General features: G+C 37.3%; 1 protein-coding gene across 4 annotated transcripts in view; it reads left to right on the top strand.

Moving 5' to 3' along the window:
* The window catches only part of TAB3 (TGF-beta activated kinase 1 (MAP3K7) binding protein 3), a 63,937-nt gene that overhangs the window by 21,741 nt on the left and 25,102 nt on the right, over positions 1 to 17,094 (top strand). For 2 of the 4 annotated variants that reach the window (XM_075999433.1, XM_012756919.2), the window contains 3 exons: positions 10,604 to 10,795; positions 14,512 to 15,961; positions 16,874 to 17,034. In XM_075999433.1, coding sequence (XP_075855548.1) covers positions 10,694 to 10,795; positions 14,512 to 15,961; positions 16,874 to 17,034 — 1,713 coding nt within the window. In that variant the 5' untranslated portion in view covers positions 10,604 to 10,693. Of the gene's footprint in view, positions 1 to 1,475; positions 1,561 to 1,807; positions 1,933 to 10,603; positions 10,796 to 14,511; positions 15,962 to 16,873; positions 17,035 to 17,094 lie in introns of all 4 variants that reach the window. The other 2 variants (XM_012756917.2, XM_012756918.2) reach the window with 2 other exon arrangements.

Genomic DNA, 17,094 nt, shown 5'->3' with positions numbered 1-17,094 from the left:
ACTTTGGCCTCCTAGAGTGCTAGCTAGGATTACAGGCATGAGCCACTTTCCCCTGCTGAAATAAGTTTTTCGAATTAGTATTTACCATTACTGTGTGTGAATCACTTTGATATTTTCTGTTATGTTTCTTTTTTTCCCATAAATAGTGGTCATCACCCAATAAATTTATTATATTTAATATAATTCACTTATAGGTCACAACCCACCATTTGAAAATTCTGTTCTAAGTAATCTAATAAAATGTAGAGATGATCTGCCTCTGTTATATGTCACTGATAGGTTGTCCTGTCTTTCTTTTTAAATGATGTCATTTAGGAATTGACCCAAAAGACTTTGAAACAACTTAATCAGAACAATGAGATTTCCAGTTATTTTAAAGTCCTGTATTTTGTCATGTATATTGAAAAGTGTACATAAGGCACTATAGCTAAAAGAGCATGTTTGGTTCTTAATCTCAAGATTTATGGTGACAAAACCTAGAGGAGAATAAAAAGTGAATAAATATGTTATTTCAAGTGCTGAAAGTAGTAATCAACACATAGTGACTTTCATAGGCATTTAGGAAGCGGAGAAAGCTATGATGATTGAAATTCATGGTAGATGGTAGAAAGTTAACATGAATGTGGGGTGAGATTTGCATTGTTAGAGAGTGGAAAAAGCTATTACACCCGGTAGAAATTGCATTCATGTAGGTGCACAGTGCTTCTTGCTCATTCTTAATGGATAATCAAGATAAAGTAATCGAGAAATTAAAAAATAAGTATAGTAAAGTTCTAAAAATATGTAATATAAACAGGGTATGTTATTTTAGCTCTACTGTGGTTGTAAAATGAAGTTTACTCAGAAGATTAATTAGAAACTTTCATGTATGATAGCTCTGTTATAATTCAATATTTGCCCTAAAATGATAACCTTAACATTGAATTACTAGGTTTACTGAGAATGCAGATAATCTCTAAATGATGGGGGGAGAGAGCGTTCATCCTTCCAAATAAGTGAATAAGTTACTATTCTATGTATAAATTGCTCTTCACAGAACAGAAATGGGTTATATAATAGTCAGCATTTTTTTTTAAAAAGTTATTTACTATTTCAGCTATGCAATTAGAAATTATATGCATGCTTCATAGGCCTGGGCTTAATCCTTTCCTCTCTAAATAGAATGGAGGGCTCAGCATGGTAAATCACAACCAGGTATACTACAAAAGCCTTAAGAAAATAAGCAGTGGACTATCTTTTTGTGTTTTTGAACTGCTGCTCTCTTCTGTGGGATAATGTAGAATTTAATTACTGTAGAAGATATTTTTGACCTAAAAGAAAAGAAGATTCAGCTTGGGAAAGAGCCACCTGCCCTAAAAGTGTGGTCTAACATCCTACCTGCTGTTACTTTAAGGCACCAGAAGTCTACTAGTTTTTGTCATTTTCCATTGAGTTGGAAAATTAGCAAAAAGATAACCGTCTTTTCATTTTCTCAGATTTCTAGACTACTGAAAAGAAGGTGCTTTCAGAGCTGGAGATGTGAATAAAACTCCTGTGCCAGGGCTCATAAACCATCTTGAGGTATTTTTTTTTTTTCTAATTTTAAATAGACTTTATTTTTTAGAACAGTTTAGTTTTATAGAAAAATGAAGAAGATACTACAGAGAGCCACTGTGTACCCTGCACCAGTTTCCCTATTATTAAGAGCTTATGTTAGCATGATACATTTGTTACAATTAATGAACCAATATTGAAACATGATTAACTAAAGTCCACAGTTTATTCATATTTCCTTAGTTTTTACCAAACATATTGTTTTTTGTTTCAGGATTCCATCCAGGAAACCACATCACATTTGGTTGTTATGTCTCCTTAAGCTCCTGTTGGTGGTGACAGTTTCTCAGACTTTCCTTCTTGTTGATGGCTTTGACAGTTTTGAGGAATGCTGATTAGGTATTTTATAGACTATTGCTCAGTTGGGATTTGTCAGATGTTTTTCTCATGGTTAGGCTGGGGTTACGGATTTTGGGGAGGAAGACCGCAAAGATAAAGTGCCATTTTCACATTCTCATCACATCATATCAAGAGTACATACTGTCAGCATGACTTATCACTGTTGATGTTGAGCTTGATCACCTGGCTGAGAAGGTGTTTGTCAGGTTTCTTCACTGTAATCTTTTTTTACACCCCTTTCTGTATTGTGATGCTTGGAAAGAAGTCACTATGTACAGGCCACACTTAAGAAATAGGAGGTTATGCTCCATCTCCTTGAGGGTGAATTATCTACATAGATTATTTGGAATTCTTCTGCATGGGAGATTTGTCTCCCTCCCACTTACTTATTCATTCATTCAGTCAGTCATTTCTTTATATCAGCATGGGCTCATGGATATTTATTTTATATTTTAGGTCATAATCCAGTACTATTTTATTTATTTTGGTGTTCACATTTTTCCAGCCTTGGCCATTAGGAGCTCTTTCGGTTGGCTGCTCACATACGTTGTTTTGACGTGCCCCCAGCATCATGGGATTTTTTTGTTTGAGTATTTCCTTACTTTCTAGCACCATAAGATGCTCCAGGTTCATCCTATTATGTTCCCTTCCCAGTTCTAGAATCAGCTATTTCTTCACAGGGCCCTAGTTCCTTTTATTAAAGGGAGAGTGCTATTAGAAATCAAGATCTGAATGCTAGATGTGCTCATTACTATTGGAATGTTGTTGATTCTGTGCCCCCTCAGCTAAAATTCTGTGTATAGAGTCCCTATATATTTATACATACCTATAAATATTTCTGTGTATAGGTGGCAGCTGACAACCAAATTCTTTTGGGGGAGTGTTAAGTTTAAATTAAATATGAATGTACTTCTATTTGTTTCCAGGGGCTTTGCTTAACTTGAAACTGTTTTTGATGATATTTGAATATGAATATTGGTCTCAGTATATCTCTTTTGAGAATATAATAGAATGTGAGATAGATGGAGTGAATATGGACTATTTCAAAGTGGTTTCCACTTTAATAAAATTCCTGTAAAATGATTGTTTTATAAATTATTTGGAAAGCTCATTTAGGAAAATAATAACTATCATATTCCTATCTCTCCCTTAATTATTTAGTAGCACTTTTATATATATGCATGAAAACTCCTGAAACTGGGACTCTTACCTCTGCCAGTAAAAGGTCATGTGTTATGTTCTATTAATAATATCAGCCACTTCTTATTGCTGTTTAACTTGAAGAATTTACACGCTAGTACAAAAACTTTTCTGTTTTAAAAGCACGGTTTGTTTTAAACTGTTAGGCATTAGGATATCATCAGAGTCTTACCCAGTAGCCAGCAGTACAGGAGAGTAATGGTTAGCAGGGGTCCTCAAACTTTTTAAACAGGGGACCAGTTCACTGTCCCTCAGACCGTTAGAGGGCCAGACTATAGTTTAAAAAAAACTATGAATAAATTCCTATGCAGAGTGCACATATCTTATTTTGAAGTAAAAAAAACAAACGGGCAAAAACACCCACATGTGGCCCTCGGGCCGTAGTTTGAGGACGCCTGGTTAAGAGCATAGATTTCAAGTCTGTATCCCAGCTTTGCTACTTGTTAACTATGCGACTGCAAGCAAATGATTTACCCTCTCTAAACTAAACCTCTAGTTTCCTCATTTGTAAAATGTGGGTGATAATGTTACCTCTCATGGATTATTTTGGGAATTAAATGAGGTAAAGCACTTTATATGGTGCCTGGGACATAGATATGGTTCAATAAATATGATTTAAAATCAAAACCTCCAAAGCAGCAAGAAAATGGATGAAAGTACCAAAGCTTTATGCTGGTATACATACTTTTTGTTCAGCAGTTATTACTGGGTCAGACCAATCAGAAAAATAAGTGGTTCTTTTATGTTTTAATCTTAAAAGTCTTCTTTTTTTTTTTTTTTTTTTGAGACAGAGTCTTGCTTTGTTGTCCAGGCTAGAGTGCCGTGGCATCAGCCTAGCTCACAGCAACCTCAAACTCCTGGGCTCAAGCGATCCTGCTGCCTCAGCCTCCCAAGTAGCTGGGACTACAGGCATGTGCCACCATACCCGACTAATTTTTTCCATATATATTAGTTGGCCAATTAATTTCTTTCTATTTATAGTAGAGACGGGGTCTTGCTCTTGCTCAGGCTGGTTTCGAACTCCTGACCTCAAGCAATCCGCCCGCCTTGGCCTCCCAGAGTGCTAGGATTACAGGCATGAGCCACCACGCCCTGCCTTAAAAGTCTTCTTAAGACAAGGCTTACTTTTCTTCAAACCTGGGAAATACTCACCTCTCCAGTCTTAACATGCTAGCCAGTGGCTGTCAGTCTGAGATAATATTGCCTTTCTAGGGGCTGCCTGGGGGTGCTACTGGGATTTTATGGGAGGGGCCAGGATGCTAAGTACCTTTCTTGCCTGGAATAGTTTTGCATGACTAAGAATTATTGTGCCTCAAATTACTGAATCAATGGTATGCCACTGAGACACACTAGAGTAGACTGATACTTACAATAGTATCTTTAGACCTCTCTATAGAATACCTTTAAGGTGTCACAAACCCAGCAGGCATTTAAATGAGTGAAGCTAGGCCAGGTCTAAGTGTCTGGGACCCCCTAGGGAATATAGAGGAACTAGGCAAACTGTCCTTTCTAAATTGTACTTTAGCTTCTGCCAGTTGTTGCCTGTAGTTGTTAGATCATCTGAATTTTCACAGAAAAGGTAGATATCTAAAATTTTATGTGAATTCTTCCTATTTTAAATATAGCACAGCTTTTTTTTTTATTTTAACACACTGCTGAGGCCAAACCAGGCAGATGCGTGGGCTGAATTCGGCCCACAGACCAGTGGTTTGCAACCTCTGATATAATTATTTTAGGAAGTAAGCTAAAATTCTGGCAGAGGTAAAACACTCTGGGCCTTAAAGGCACCACTCTGTATAATTTGCTGAGCTCAGAAAAGACTGTGGAAACAAAGCACTAGGAGGTGTCAGTGTCATTTTCTAGAGTGTGGGGAATTGTGGCATCAGAGCAGAGCTCTAGAGGAACTTTCTCTCTGATTGGGAGGAAGAATTCTGTTGGGAGAAATCCTAGCAGCTGCTTTTTCAGGAACAGAACCCACTGTGCCTTGAGGTGCCAGCACGCTTGAATTAGGGAGGTAGCTGCACCACTGAAGGAAGCCTCAGTGATTCCATTGCTAAGCATAGCATCTGGGCCCTTTAATCACTATATATCACCTTTAAAAGAGGAGTCCTCACAAAGTTGACAGGCAATAAAGGCTTGGCCCTATGGAATCTCCTGGTTCATGTGGCTCCTGGCCTATGTGATCGTAGGGTTTATACCTTCAGTATTTATTCTTTCTTAATCTAGGGTTACTGCCTACACAGGTCCACAATCCACAGCTGTGGCCATCTGGGCTCTAGTGGGGGTGTTTCAAGGGTGTTCCAGGAGTTCGGTCACATCTGAGCCTAGCCTGTACAGCTTAGATACTGCTTGAGTCCTCTGGTTTTAAAGTGTCAAATCATCATCATTCAGCATTTTAATATTGTGTTTAAAAAGCAGCATAGTATGATAATTGTCAAGAAACAAAGTCAATGTATATTTTGAATAGTAGTTGAATACGTTGATATACATAGATAAGAATAGATTGTATGTTTTTTGGTTTTTGGTTTTTTTTGAGACAAAGTCTCATTGTTGCCCAGGCTAGAGTGAGTGCCATGGTGTCAGCCTAGCTCACAGCAACCTCAATCTCCTGGGCTCAGGTGATCCTCCTGCCTCAGCCTCCCGAGTAGCTGGGACAACAGACATGTGCCACCATGCCCAGCTAATTTTTTTTTAATATATATTTTTAGTTGGTCAATTAATTTCTTTCTATTTTTAGTAGAGACAGGGTCTCGCTCAGGCTGGTTTCAAACTTCTGACCTTGAGCGATCCTCCTGCCTTGGCCTCCCAGAGTGCTAGGATTACAGGCGTGAGCCACCGCGCCTGGCCTAGATTGTATGTTTTGATCTGCATCATAGCCACATCTATAGTAAGACACTATATGACAGTGTTTTCATTTTAGTTTTCTGTAGGATTAAATATGAAAATACAGTATAGTAGTTTACTGTAAAACTGTTAACTATTTTTTAAAGAAACTGACTTATTGGCTGGAATATTTTCTGTGTATAAACTGTCTGTTGGCTTAACCTCCCAGTGAGCAAAAGGGAAAATTGCTTTTTTAAAAGAAGTATTTTAACATTATTACTGTGAAATACTAAATGATTTTCCATGTCAATTAGTGCTTGCATGAGTGAATGTTTGTACAGAGTGCTAACCACCATTAAAATTACATACCATAATCCCTTAGGGAGAATTGTGTTTTTATCACTTTAGATTCCTGTTTGTTGTACCAAGTTGGTCTACTATTAATCATCTTTTCAGATGGTAGCCATTTTGTGGCTGTGTAAGCTGTTGGCTTCTATTTGAAAGATATTTAATATGTTTTTTCAAAGGCAAGTATTTATAACCATTAAAAAAAATTCTTCTTCCCTCTAGTAGCTATGCTTCTCGTGTCCTAAAACAGCTAACTTATTTGTACAAGAATTCTTTCCTCCCTCATTCCTCCACTTCCCCACATACCTTTAGCTCCCTATCTGGATGGTAATCTCGATGAGGGGTTTGCTGTCTTTTTTCTTAGCCAGACAAAGGCACTCATCATTGGGAATGTCTCCAATACCTACCAGTGACATAGTGGAAATAATACTTTGGAGAAAGCAGGCTTGGATTTGAGTCACGATTCTGCCCTATGCTCATTCTTTGAGTTCATTTTCTTATTTGTAAAATGGAGATAGTCATAACTACTTTTGAGGGCATAGTTATTCAGTAAGTGGTAGCTAATAATAGTGATAAAATTAATAGTAGCTTTGGACTCTATAGCACCTGAGGTCTCTGAAGACTAACAAAGCTAGCCAAGAGCTGGGAGCTCGAAAGAGCTCTCAAGTATATGAGCCCATGCTCTTGACACCTGAAACCTGTCTGCTCTTGTTGACCCTTGTTGCCTTTTATTCTGCCTCATAAAAAGATAACTGTGTTGCCTTGTATTTTAAAAACTTGTAATTAGGATTGGGAAATGAATAAAACCATTTTTTTAAAGCCACTAGGAAAGCTGGAATTAAGCTTTTGGGTGCTTCAGAAGCTTTTTATTGAAGGTTTTTTTTTTTTTTTGAGAGTCTCACTCTGTTGCCCAGGTTAGAGTGCCGTGGCATCAGCCTAGCTCATAGCAACTTCAAATTCCTGGGCTCAAGCGATCCTCCTGCCTCAGCCTCTCAAGTAGCTGGGACTACAGGCATGCGCTACCATGCCCGGCTAATTTTTCTATATATTTTTAGTTGTCCAGCTAATTTATTTCTATTCGTAACAATGGAGTCTCACTTTTGCTCAGGCTCGTCTCAAACTCCTGAGCTCAAACAATCCGCTTGCCTCGGCCTCCCAGAGTGCTAGGAGTACAGTCTTGAGCCACTGTGCCCAGCCTTTTATTGAAGATTTGATTAAATAGCCACGAAGTGCTCTGAATGTGGTTAGCACCTCAAATATTGAAGGACCATTTTCTGGTAAGAAAGCTGCTATCATTTCTGTAAATACAAGATTTGATTGGTTAAGGTCATTTCTACCACTAAATTCAATGAATTTCTTTTTTTCCCCTCATTTCTCCTAATGAGTATCTATTGAATACCTATCCTGTGCTAGGCCCTGTGCCTAGTCAATTGTATACCCTCAAAGGAGATAGATACTGAATTAAGGAATCTAAGAATTATAGGTCTTAGCCTGTTATTTAAATAAAGATCCTAAGGCCTTAAAGCTGCATTCTCCACTAAAGTAGCTACTAATATGGGTGGCTACTGAGCATTGGAGATGGGGCCAGTCTGAATTGAGATGTGCTGTAAGTATAAAATACACACTGGATTTCAAGGATTTCATTTAAAAAAATAATGTAAACTATCTTATCGATGATTTTTATGTTGATCACATGTTAAAACAATATTTTTGATATATTGGGTTAAAATATGTTAAAATTAATTTCATCTGTTTAATTTTACTTTTTAATGTGGCCAGTAGAACATTTAAAATTACACATATGACTCGTATTATATTTTTATTGGACAGTGAGTGCTGCCTTAGAGCTTCAGTAGCTTGGTAAGATTACTCATCTAGCTAGGGCTCCTTTGGCTAGTGCAAATTATAGATTGCTTTTATGTGAAAATGGCAGGTAATGTTTGTTTTGATCAAGAAGATGGATAATTCAGGATGTGGTGACTCATGCCTATAATCCTAGCACTCCGGGAGGCCGAGGCGAGCGGATCATTTGAGCTCAGGAGTTCGAGACCAGCCCGAGCAAGAGGGAGACCCCATTTCTACCAAAAATAGAAAAAATTAGCCGGGCATGGTGGCACATGCCTGTAGTCCCAGCTATTCTGGAGGCTGAGGCACAAGGATCACTTAAGCCCAGGAATTTGAGGTTGCTGTGAGCTAGGCTGACGCCACGGCACTCTAGCCGGGGCAACAGAGTGAGACTCTGTCTCAAACAAACAAACAAACAAATAATTTTTTAAAAAGAAGTATAATTCAAATCCTGTTTCAAGAAAAAGTTAAGTTACCACTAAGGGCTTTGGAATAATTTACATTTTATCAATAAATTAAAGCCTAGATTGTTAATCTGGTAGAATCTCTTAGCATTTGAAATTTGGGATATTTTCAAAGGGACAAACTGGAAAAATGTACCCATTGATTTAGTAGTTTAAACCTTTTCTAGGTATTCACAAATTGCCCTTACATAGGTGATCTCCGCTCCCCCAATATTTGCTGGGGGTGGGGGCTTGGTGGTAGTAGGTAGGGAAGACAAGATTCATCTAAAAGGTTTTATCTATGTCTTTTTCTTTGAACATGAATAGTGTTTTACCCAAAACAATCTTACTAGGTAGATTGGTTCAGCACAGTAAAATTGATTCATCATATAACAGATAATTGATCAGACACTGGGTTAGGCTCTAGCAATGCAGTGGTGAATGAGGCATAGACTGTGGATAGAGCTATTGGTTTTTGTTTGTTTTATATTTACTTTTGTTTGGAAATAATTTCAAACTTACAGAAGTTGTAAGAATAAAAATAGGACAAAGAACACTATATACCCCTTACTTAGATTCACCTATTGTTGACATTTTTCCCTATTTGCTTTATAATTTGCTCCTCCTATACACACACATGTATGCATGTACATGCATGTTTGTGTGTACACAAACATATATATAATATAGATTTTTTTTCCTGACCTAATTGAGAGTAAGTTGCATGCCCTTTACCCCAAAATGCTTCATCATCTAATTCCTAAAAACAGAAATATTCTTATATGTACCACAGCACAGTTATCAATTCAGTGAACTTAGTAGATTCAATACATTTAATATGAATAGAATACCTCTATCATCCACATTTCAATTTTGTCAGTTAATCCATTAATTTCTTTTATAACATTTTCTCCCCTTAGTATAGGATCCAATCTAAGACCAGGTATAAGATTTAGTTGTCATGGCTCTATCTCCTTTGACCTGGAACATTTTTCTAGCCTTTGTCTTTAATGACATAGACATTTTTAAAGATAACATTCCCTCCTCCCTCCCCTTTTTTAATAGAACATTTCTCATTTGGGGTTTGTTTATTTCCTCATGATTAGTTTCAGTTTATGCATTCCTGACTGTAATACTGTAAAGTGATGTGTGCTTCTCAGGAAATCATGTCTGGAGGCGTATGTAGTCCCTCTGGCCTTCATGGGTGATGTTCATTTTGATCACCCACTAAAGATGATCAGTTTATCCATTATAAACTGGATTATATAGTTAAATTTTTCCCCTTGCAACTAATAAGCTTTGAGGAGACACTTGTTAGACCATGCATATATCCTACTTTTCATCCCAATTTCCCCCTAGGTTTAGCATCCATTGATGTTATTTACTTCAAGCAGTCTGTACTGTGATAGCTGCAAAATGATGATTTTTCCCAGCTCCAGTGTGTTCCCTGCACATTTACCGGTTGGATTCTACTGTAAGAAGGGGACCTTCCCTTCTGTCCCAGTTTTATATGTGTGTATTATATTTAGTTATTTGTCATTGGTATGGGCACATGATTTCCTCTTTTCTGTCAGCTTATAATTCATTACCGATGTTTATTATTTTGGTGTTCAAATCGTCACACATTCGGGCAGTGGAAGCCTCTTTAAGTTGACTCCCAGGTCCTTATGACGTGCTCCCACCATTTCTAAAGTACTTCCCCACACTCTGATAAAGACACGTTTCAGGTGGAGCTAGAGTTTTTTATATGAGGGACCTTCCAGTGAACAGATGGTTTCAGTGTAGTGTGTTTAGTGTTCCTGTGAAGGGTAAGCACAGCCTGCTGTGGCAGCATAGTGGAAGGTCAGCTAGCTAGTGTAGGCAGAGGAGAGGCATGGCAGCAGGACTAAGTGGGAGGATGTCAGTGGGAATCTCCTTAGAAGAGATGCCACCAATACTGACACATACAGGATCATTAGGAATAAAGTAAAATATGTAATTAGACTTAACCATACTTTAATTTCTTTTAATAGAAAATGACTGTGATGTTAGAAGATTGTTACTTTTGGAAGGCTGGTTAACATCCATTTCCTAAGAGAAACTTGACAGCCATTTGCTCTGGCATGGCGCAAAGCAATCCACAGCTTGATATTCAGGTTCTCCATGATCTCCGACAACGTTTTCCTGAAATTCCAGAGGGTGTGGTGTCTCAATGCATGTTACAGGTAAGTTACCTGCCAGTGATAGTGATATTAAGTTATAGTTTTTATTAGAGCTGGCTTTGTGTTGTAAGTAAAACTCAGTTACATTTTTGGGGGGCGGGGGTTAAGGGCAAACATTTAGAGCAAAATTTCTCAACCTAGGCACTGTCCACATTTGGGACTGGATAATTCTTAGGTGTGGGAGTCTGCCTTGTGCATTATAGGATGTTCAGCAGCATCCCTGGCCTGTACCCACTGGATAGCAATGGAATCCCTGCAGTTGTGACAACCAAAAATGTCTCTAGACATTGCCAAATGTCCCATGGGAGGCAAAAATCTGTCCCCATTGAGAACCACAGATTTTAAGAAAAGAGTAAAGGCATATAGCAAAAAGAAAAAAAGATTCTCCTTACATTTCACTTTTTGAATTTTTTGGAGTTGTATCATCAGTCCCTAAATCCTTATAGTTGAATTTTGAATCTCAAATTTATCATTTTAACTTCTTAGACTATACATTTTGAACCTATGTTTACAAGTCTGTAGATAATCCACTCCCTCTCTATTTTTCTAGTTGGTGAATTTTTACTAATATCCAATTTTAAGTGTAAGCCCACTTTCTTCAGTCACATTCTCTTTTTGTCTTCTTGTCTTACATTGAAATAAATCTTTCATCTCTGAGATAGAATGTGTCTTCCTACTCAAGAGGCAACAGGCCTGTTGTTCCCCGTGTTGTGTTTTGAGTTATGGCACTTTTCTACTTGGTTGGCTTTTGGGAGTGGTATTTCTACCCTGCCCATTGGTCTTCCTCACGCACAGTCAGTACTCATGTTCAAACTCTACTTACTGCAGTGTGAGCAGCTCAGTGTATAACCTACACCTATATACAGGTGAAGTTAATTACAAATAGAGACTGACAGAACAAGGGTGGTAGCAGAGGTGCTGATTTTGTCTGCAAGCTCGTTACTAGGCTTTATGGTATCTAGGTTACAGTTTGCCTTTGTTTTCTTTAATGTACATTCCCAGTCTGAATCTCAACTCTTTCCTTTGGCCCCATTTTGGTCTCTGGTAGAGAAAGGTGCTTCCCACTAGAGTGAAATCAAGAAGAAGTGAGGCTTTTAGTTTAAAGCACGCCCCAAGTCACCTTCCTTACCTATCCTAGGGCCCCACCTAGCTCTGACCTTGTTTTATTTAGCCCTTTATTACCTACATTTTTTAATGGCCACTTAACTGAATTGAAGGAGTATAAACATTTGTTGATACTTACATTGTCTTAAGTCTTTCACTTTATTCTTCCTTTGGGATTTAATAGAGTATATTGGTATGGAGACTTACCACCTACTGGCTCTGGAAAGTTTCTTTGATCACATTAAAATATATGAGACTCAGTGATTTGCATTTAATGGACAAGGCTTAAAGCCTCTCTGGGCTGTCATCCCTCAATTTAGAATCACTTTTTAGGAGTATGATGCTTTTTGCCATAGTCCTTTCAAGGGTGTTCATTCTGTGTCATCTTAAAAATTCTGATCTCTTTATCCAACTAAGTTTTAATTTCTTTATTCTTTATATTTACTGTTTGATAATTTTTTTTCTTAAGACATTTAACAGGACAAATATGACATTTGAATCTATTCTAGGGGTATTCTTTTTACAATACTCGTGTAAAGATAATACTTTAGTATCGTGTATTTGTGCTTTTAAATTTTTCTTCATGGGAAAACTTACTCATCACTGTAGACATGCTGACAAATCCAACTTTAAATAATTTTGAATTTGGATCTTTTTTATGATACTAAATAAGCTACCTAATTCAATGTAAAAAACATGAAATTTCAGGATTATTAATAAAAATATCAAATGGTAAAGTGTCCATGACTGTTCTAGTTTCCAAATAAAACTCTCTAGTTTTTATTCTCCCCTGATCCATGGGTTTATAAAAAACTTGAAGGACATACTTTTACTTTTCACGTTTTTTTTTTTTCCTTCAGATACCTGTCAGTGATACATTCTAGTTGGCAATCAATCTGAATCCTTTGGCTCCAAATTTGCGTTTAGTAGCTAGTTTCTCTTCCTTGTTCAGCATGATTTTCAAGCAGGATAAGAAAAATTCAAATCTTTGAGTTCTAATTATTTTCTTCTTAAGCTTCAACTAATATTTCTTTTTATGATACAAAGTATTTTTTAAAGTATTTGAAATTTAGTATCAAAAACTTTATATAAGGAAAAGGATAAAAAAATATCTATAGAGTTTTGATGAAGCCAGTTATTTAAATTTCTGAGAATTCATTTTGCAAAGGTTTGCTTGAGTGAATGTTTTTTTTTACTTCCTAAAGCTCCAGTTTAGTAATGTGTTTTTGGCCAAACATCCTCTTTCTTGAAATTACTGTGTGGAAAGAGCACTGGGACTTAGGAGACAAAGAATCTAGAACTGGCTCTCTAGTTAACTAGTTAAGTACCTGTTGTCAAGCCATGTAACTTCCCAGGCATCTCTTTCCTCATCTGTAAATGTGAATTGAGTTGGAGTAGATGAACTCTAATAAAAGCTCTCCTAAAATTACAACATTGTATGTCCTGTTTTAGGTTTAACTCTGTTTGATTCTTAGCAGAAGTGAAGTGTTTCCTTTCATTCTTATATAAAATGTACTTTTCCCTAAAATAAATATATAGTAATATGTATGTATGTGCGTATCTGTAGGTAATTTATGAACTACAGAGAAAGTTACAGTAATTGAGAAACTTTATGGATTGTTTCAAAAGCAGTGAATAATGTGTTTTACACTAATAAAATAGTTCAAAATTCTGTGTTTTAAGGGAAAACTCCTTTATAATATCTTAAAATTTTAAAAAGAGAGAACCTTTTGTTAGATCAATTACTGTCAATTGTAATTTCTAAAGTTTCAGTTTGCTATTACTGTCTTTGTGGGTTTGTATAACTCAAAAAATTCAAGTCCCTCAGTGATTTTGAAAGTATACCAAGCCACCTTTCAGCTAGTAAAAGCTTTTGAGACAGGGTGTGTGAATGAATACCATTATGGCAGACTAGACCAGGTTTTTTTTTGTTGTTTTTGTTAAGTTATCATAACTCTAGCAAAGTCATGGAGTCATAGTTCAAAATATGGACTTGTGTTTTTTTTTTTCCTGATTTCTTTATTTTGCTTAAATCTTTCATAATGGTGCAGACAGTTGAAGTTATATAGGGATAAATTTGGGTAAAAGAAAAGTGAAGGCTGCTTTGGAATTTTTATTGTTTTAACTCCTTAGGAATTTTATTGTAATTTTTTTTTCTCCTTTTGTGGTTTCAGTGCCTTTTGAAAACTAAAGCATGGTTATTTTTATGTTTATCAGTTTAAATATTAATAATGGATATTACTTATATATTGCAGCAATTGTGGTGAATCCAAGATTTGCCCAACATTTTAATTTGTTGAGATGCAACAAGTATAAAATGAGTCCTGGATTTGGAGTCAGAGAACTTGGGGTTGAGTCACAATGTTCATTAGTAGGTACTTTACATTTCTGTAGCAGTAGCAGTAGTGGTAGTACTAGTAATGTAAGCTAAATGTTTGTGAAATGATATGAATCGTTTGGGATTTTTTCAGGATAGATGACTATGAAGCCTTTTGTGGTTAAAATACCACTCTTTATTCTGTGACAGTGGTATTTATGTAACTCTCAAAGCCTGACTCCCACTATTAGGATTTGTTAATTTTGCCAATATTACTTTTACTATTTTTCTCCCCTAGAATAACAACAATCTTGAAGCCTGTTGCCGAGCCCTTTCACAGGAGAGTAGCAAATACTTGTATATGGAATACCATAGTCCAGATGACAATAGGATGAACAGAAATCGCCTTTTGCATATTAACCTGGGTATCCATTCTCCTAGTAGCTACCACCCAGGAGATGGAGCTCAACTTAATGGTGGTCGAACACTGGTCCACAGCTCAAGTGATGGACATATTGATCCACAGCATACAGCAGGTAAACAGCTGATATGTTTAGTTCAGGAACCACACTCAGCTCCAGCTGTTGTGGCTGCTACTCCCAACTACAATCCATTTTTTATGAATGAACAGAATAGAAGTGCAGCTACTCCTCCTTCACAGCCACCTCAACAGCCATCTTCCATGCAAACAGGAATGAATCCATCCGCTATGCAAGGGCCTTCACCACCACCGCCGCCACCTCCTTCATACATGCACATACCTCGGTATAGTACAAATCCAATTACTGTTACAGTATCCCAGAACCTCCCTTCTGGACAGACTGTACCAAGAGCTTTACAAATTCTTCCGCAAATTCCAAGCAATCTCTATGGGTCTCCTGGTTCTATTTATATTAGACAGACATCTCAGAGTTCATCAGGAAGACAGACTCCTCAGAATACGCCATGGCAGTCCTCGCCACAGGGCCCAGTGCCTCATTACAGCCAACGTCCTTTACCTGTTTATCCGCACCAACAGAACTATCAACCTTCTCAGTATTCTCCCAAACAGCAGCAGATCCCTCAATCTGCATACCATTCACCACCTCCTTCTCAATGTCCTTCACCCTTCAGCTCTCCACAGCATCAAGTGCAACCTTCCCAGCTGGGCCACATCTTTATGCCACCTAGTCCTTCAACTACTCCACCCCATCCATATCAACAAGGACCTCCTAGCTATCAGAAACAGGGAAGCCATTCAGTAGCTTATCTCCCATACACAGCATCAAGCTTACCCAAAGGTTCCATGAAGAAGATAGAAATTACAGTTGAACCTTCTCAAAGACCTGGGACAGCAATTACTAGGAGTCCTTCACCCATCAGTAATCAACCGTCTCCACGGAATCAGCACTCACTGTACACAGCCACCACACCACCTTCAAGTTCTCCTTCAAGAGGGATATCTAGTCAACCCAAACCTCCCTTTAGTGTTAATCCTGTGTATATTACATATACACAGCCAACTGGACCTTCGTGTGCTCCGTCGCCATCTCCTCGGGTGATACCAAACCCAGCTACAGTTTTTAAAATTACCGTAGGCCGAGCAACGACTGAAAATCTTTTAAATTTAGTGGACCAAGAAGAGCGCTCTGCAGCACCAGAACCTATTCAGCCCATTTCAGTGATACCAGGCTCTGGAGGAGAAAAGGGAAGCCATAAATATCAGAGGAGTTCTAGTTCTGGATCAGATGACTATGCCTATACACAAGGTAAATTTCAACCCTTTTATGAAATTTAATCTGTGTGGCGAGGTGGCAATCTCCTATTCAAAATAGAATATATCAGCTGTTTAATTTTAATTAAATGTTTTAGTATTTATTAAATTTGAACAGTGGCACTGCTATTAAGAATAAGGCTTCAGAATCACCTACAGATATTGTTTTAAAAATTGCTTCTCAGCCTTTTGGCTAAGATCGAGTGCAAAGTATGAAAGTACAGACATGATGATAGTGACCTAATAAGACTTTTTTGAGAAAAAAACATTCATTGGGAGAAAAATACAAGGGAAGTGGGTGTTGTCAAAAATACAGACTACAAAGTAGGAAAAAGATTCATGGAGGGTAGACTATCAAATAAAAGAATTGAATCTTTTCTAAAGAGGATAGCCCAAAACTTATATTATTTATAAGTAATATAAGAAGTGGAATTAGTAATGAAGAACATTGTTGGATTAGCTAGTAATAGATCTAAATTAAACATAAAGGAGAATAGAGTTTTTTAAAAAGTCTATTCAGATTATTTTAAGATACCTGAGAATTTTGTATTCTTTTAATATATAAGAAGGGGCATAATTATAATTGTAATTCAGTATGTCTGGTATTGAGCCTGTTTAAAACACATACACAAGTATAAAGAGAATCTTAGGGAAACTACTGATGACAGAACAGTGGGATATACAGGTGATGTCACTTTGGTAGCAGTTAAAAGAGCTAAATTAAAGCAGATATGGAGGCAGAATAGCATTAGAAAGGCGTGAGAGTAAATGCCAACCACAAGTTCGATGAGTCTCCTATATATTAGCAATGCATATAGAAATTTTCCAGTCACTTATTCAGTGTTATTCTCTGCAATGACTTTATCTGTATTGAGTCTCTGCAATGACTTTATCTGTAATGCCATAGCCTTGCTGTTACATCAGCGAGCAAGGATGGAGAGGTTAGCAAAGCAATTGAAACTTGAGAAAGAGGAGCTAGAGCGGTTGAAGGCTGAAGTTAACGGTATGGAGCATGATCTGATGCAGAGACGGCTCAGAAGAGTTAGCTGCACCACTGCTATCCCGACGGTAAGTGACCTGTTAGGATGTGTTGATAGGAGGTGGGGACATTGGCTGTCCAGGCCATTT

The sequence above is a fragment of the Microcebus murinus genome, chromosome X, assembly GCF_040939455.1.
Source record: "Microcebus murinus isolate Inina chromosome X, M.murinus_Inina_mat1.0, whole genome shotgun sequence".
NCBI classification, from domain to species: domain Eukaryota; kingdom Metazoa; phylum Chordata; class Mammalia; order Primates; family Cheirogaleidae; genus Microcebus; species Microcebus murinus.
This window is presented reverse-complemented; position numbering and strand designations above follow the sequence as displayed.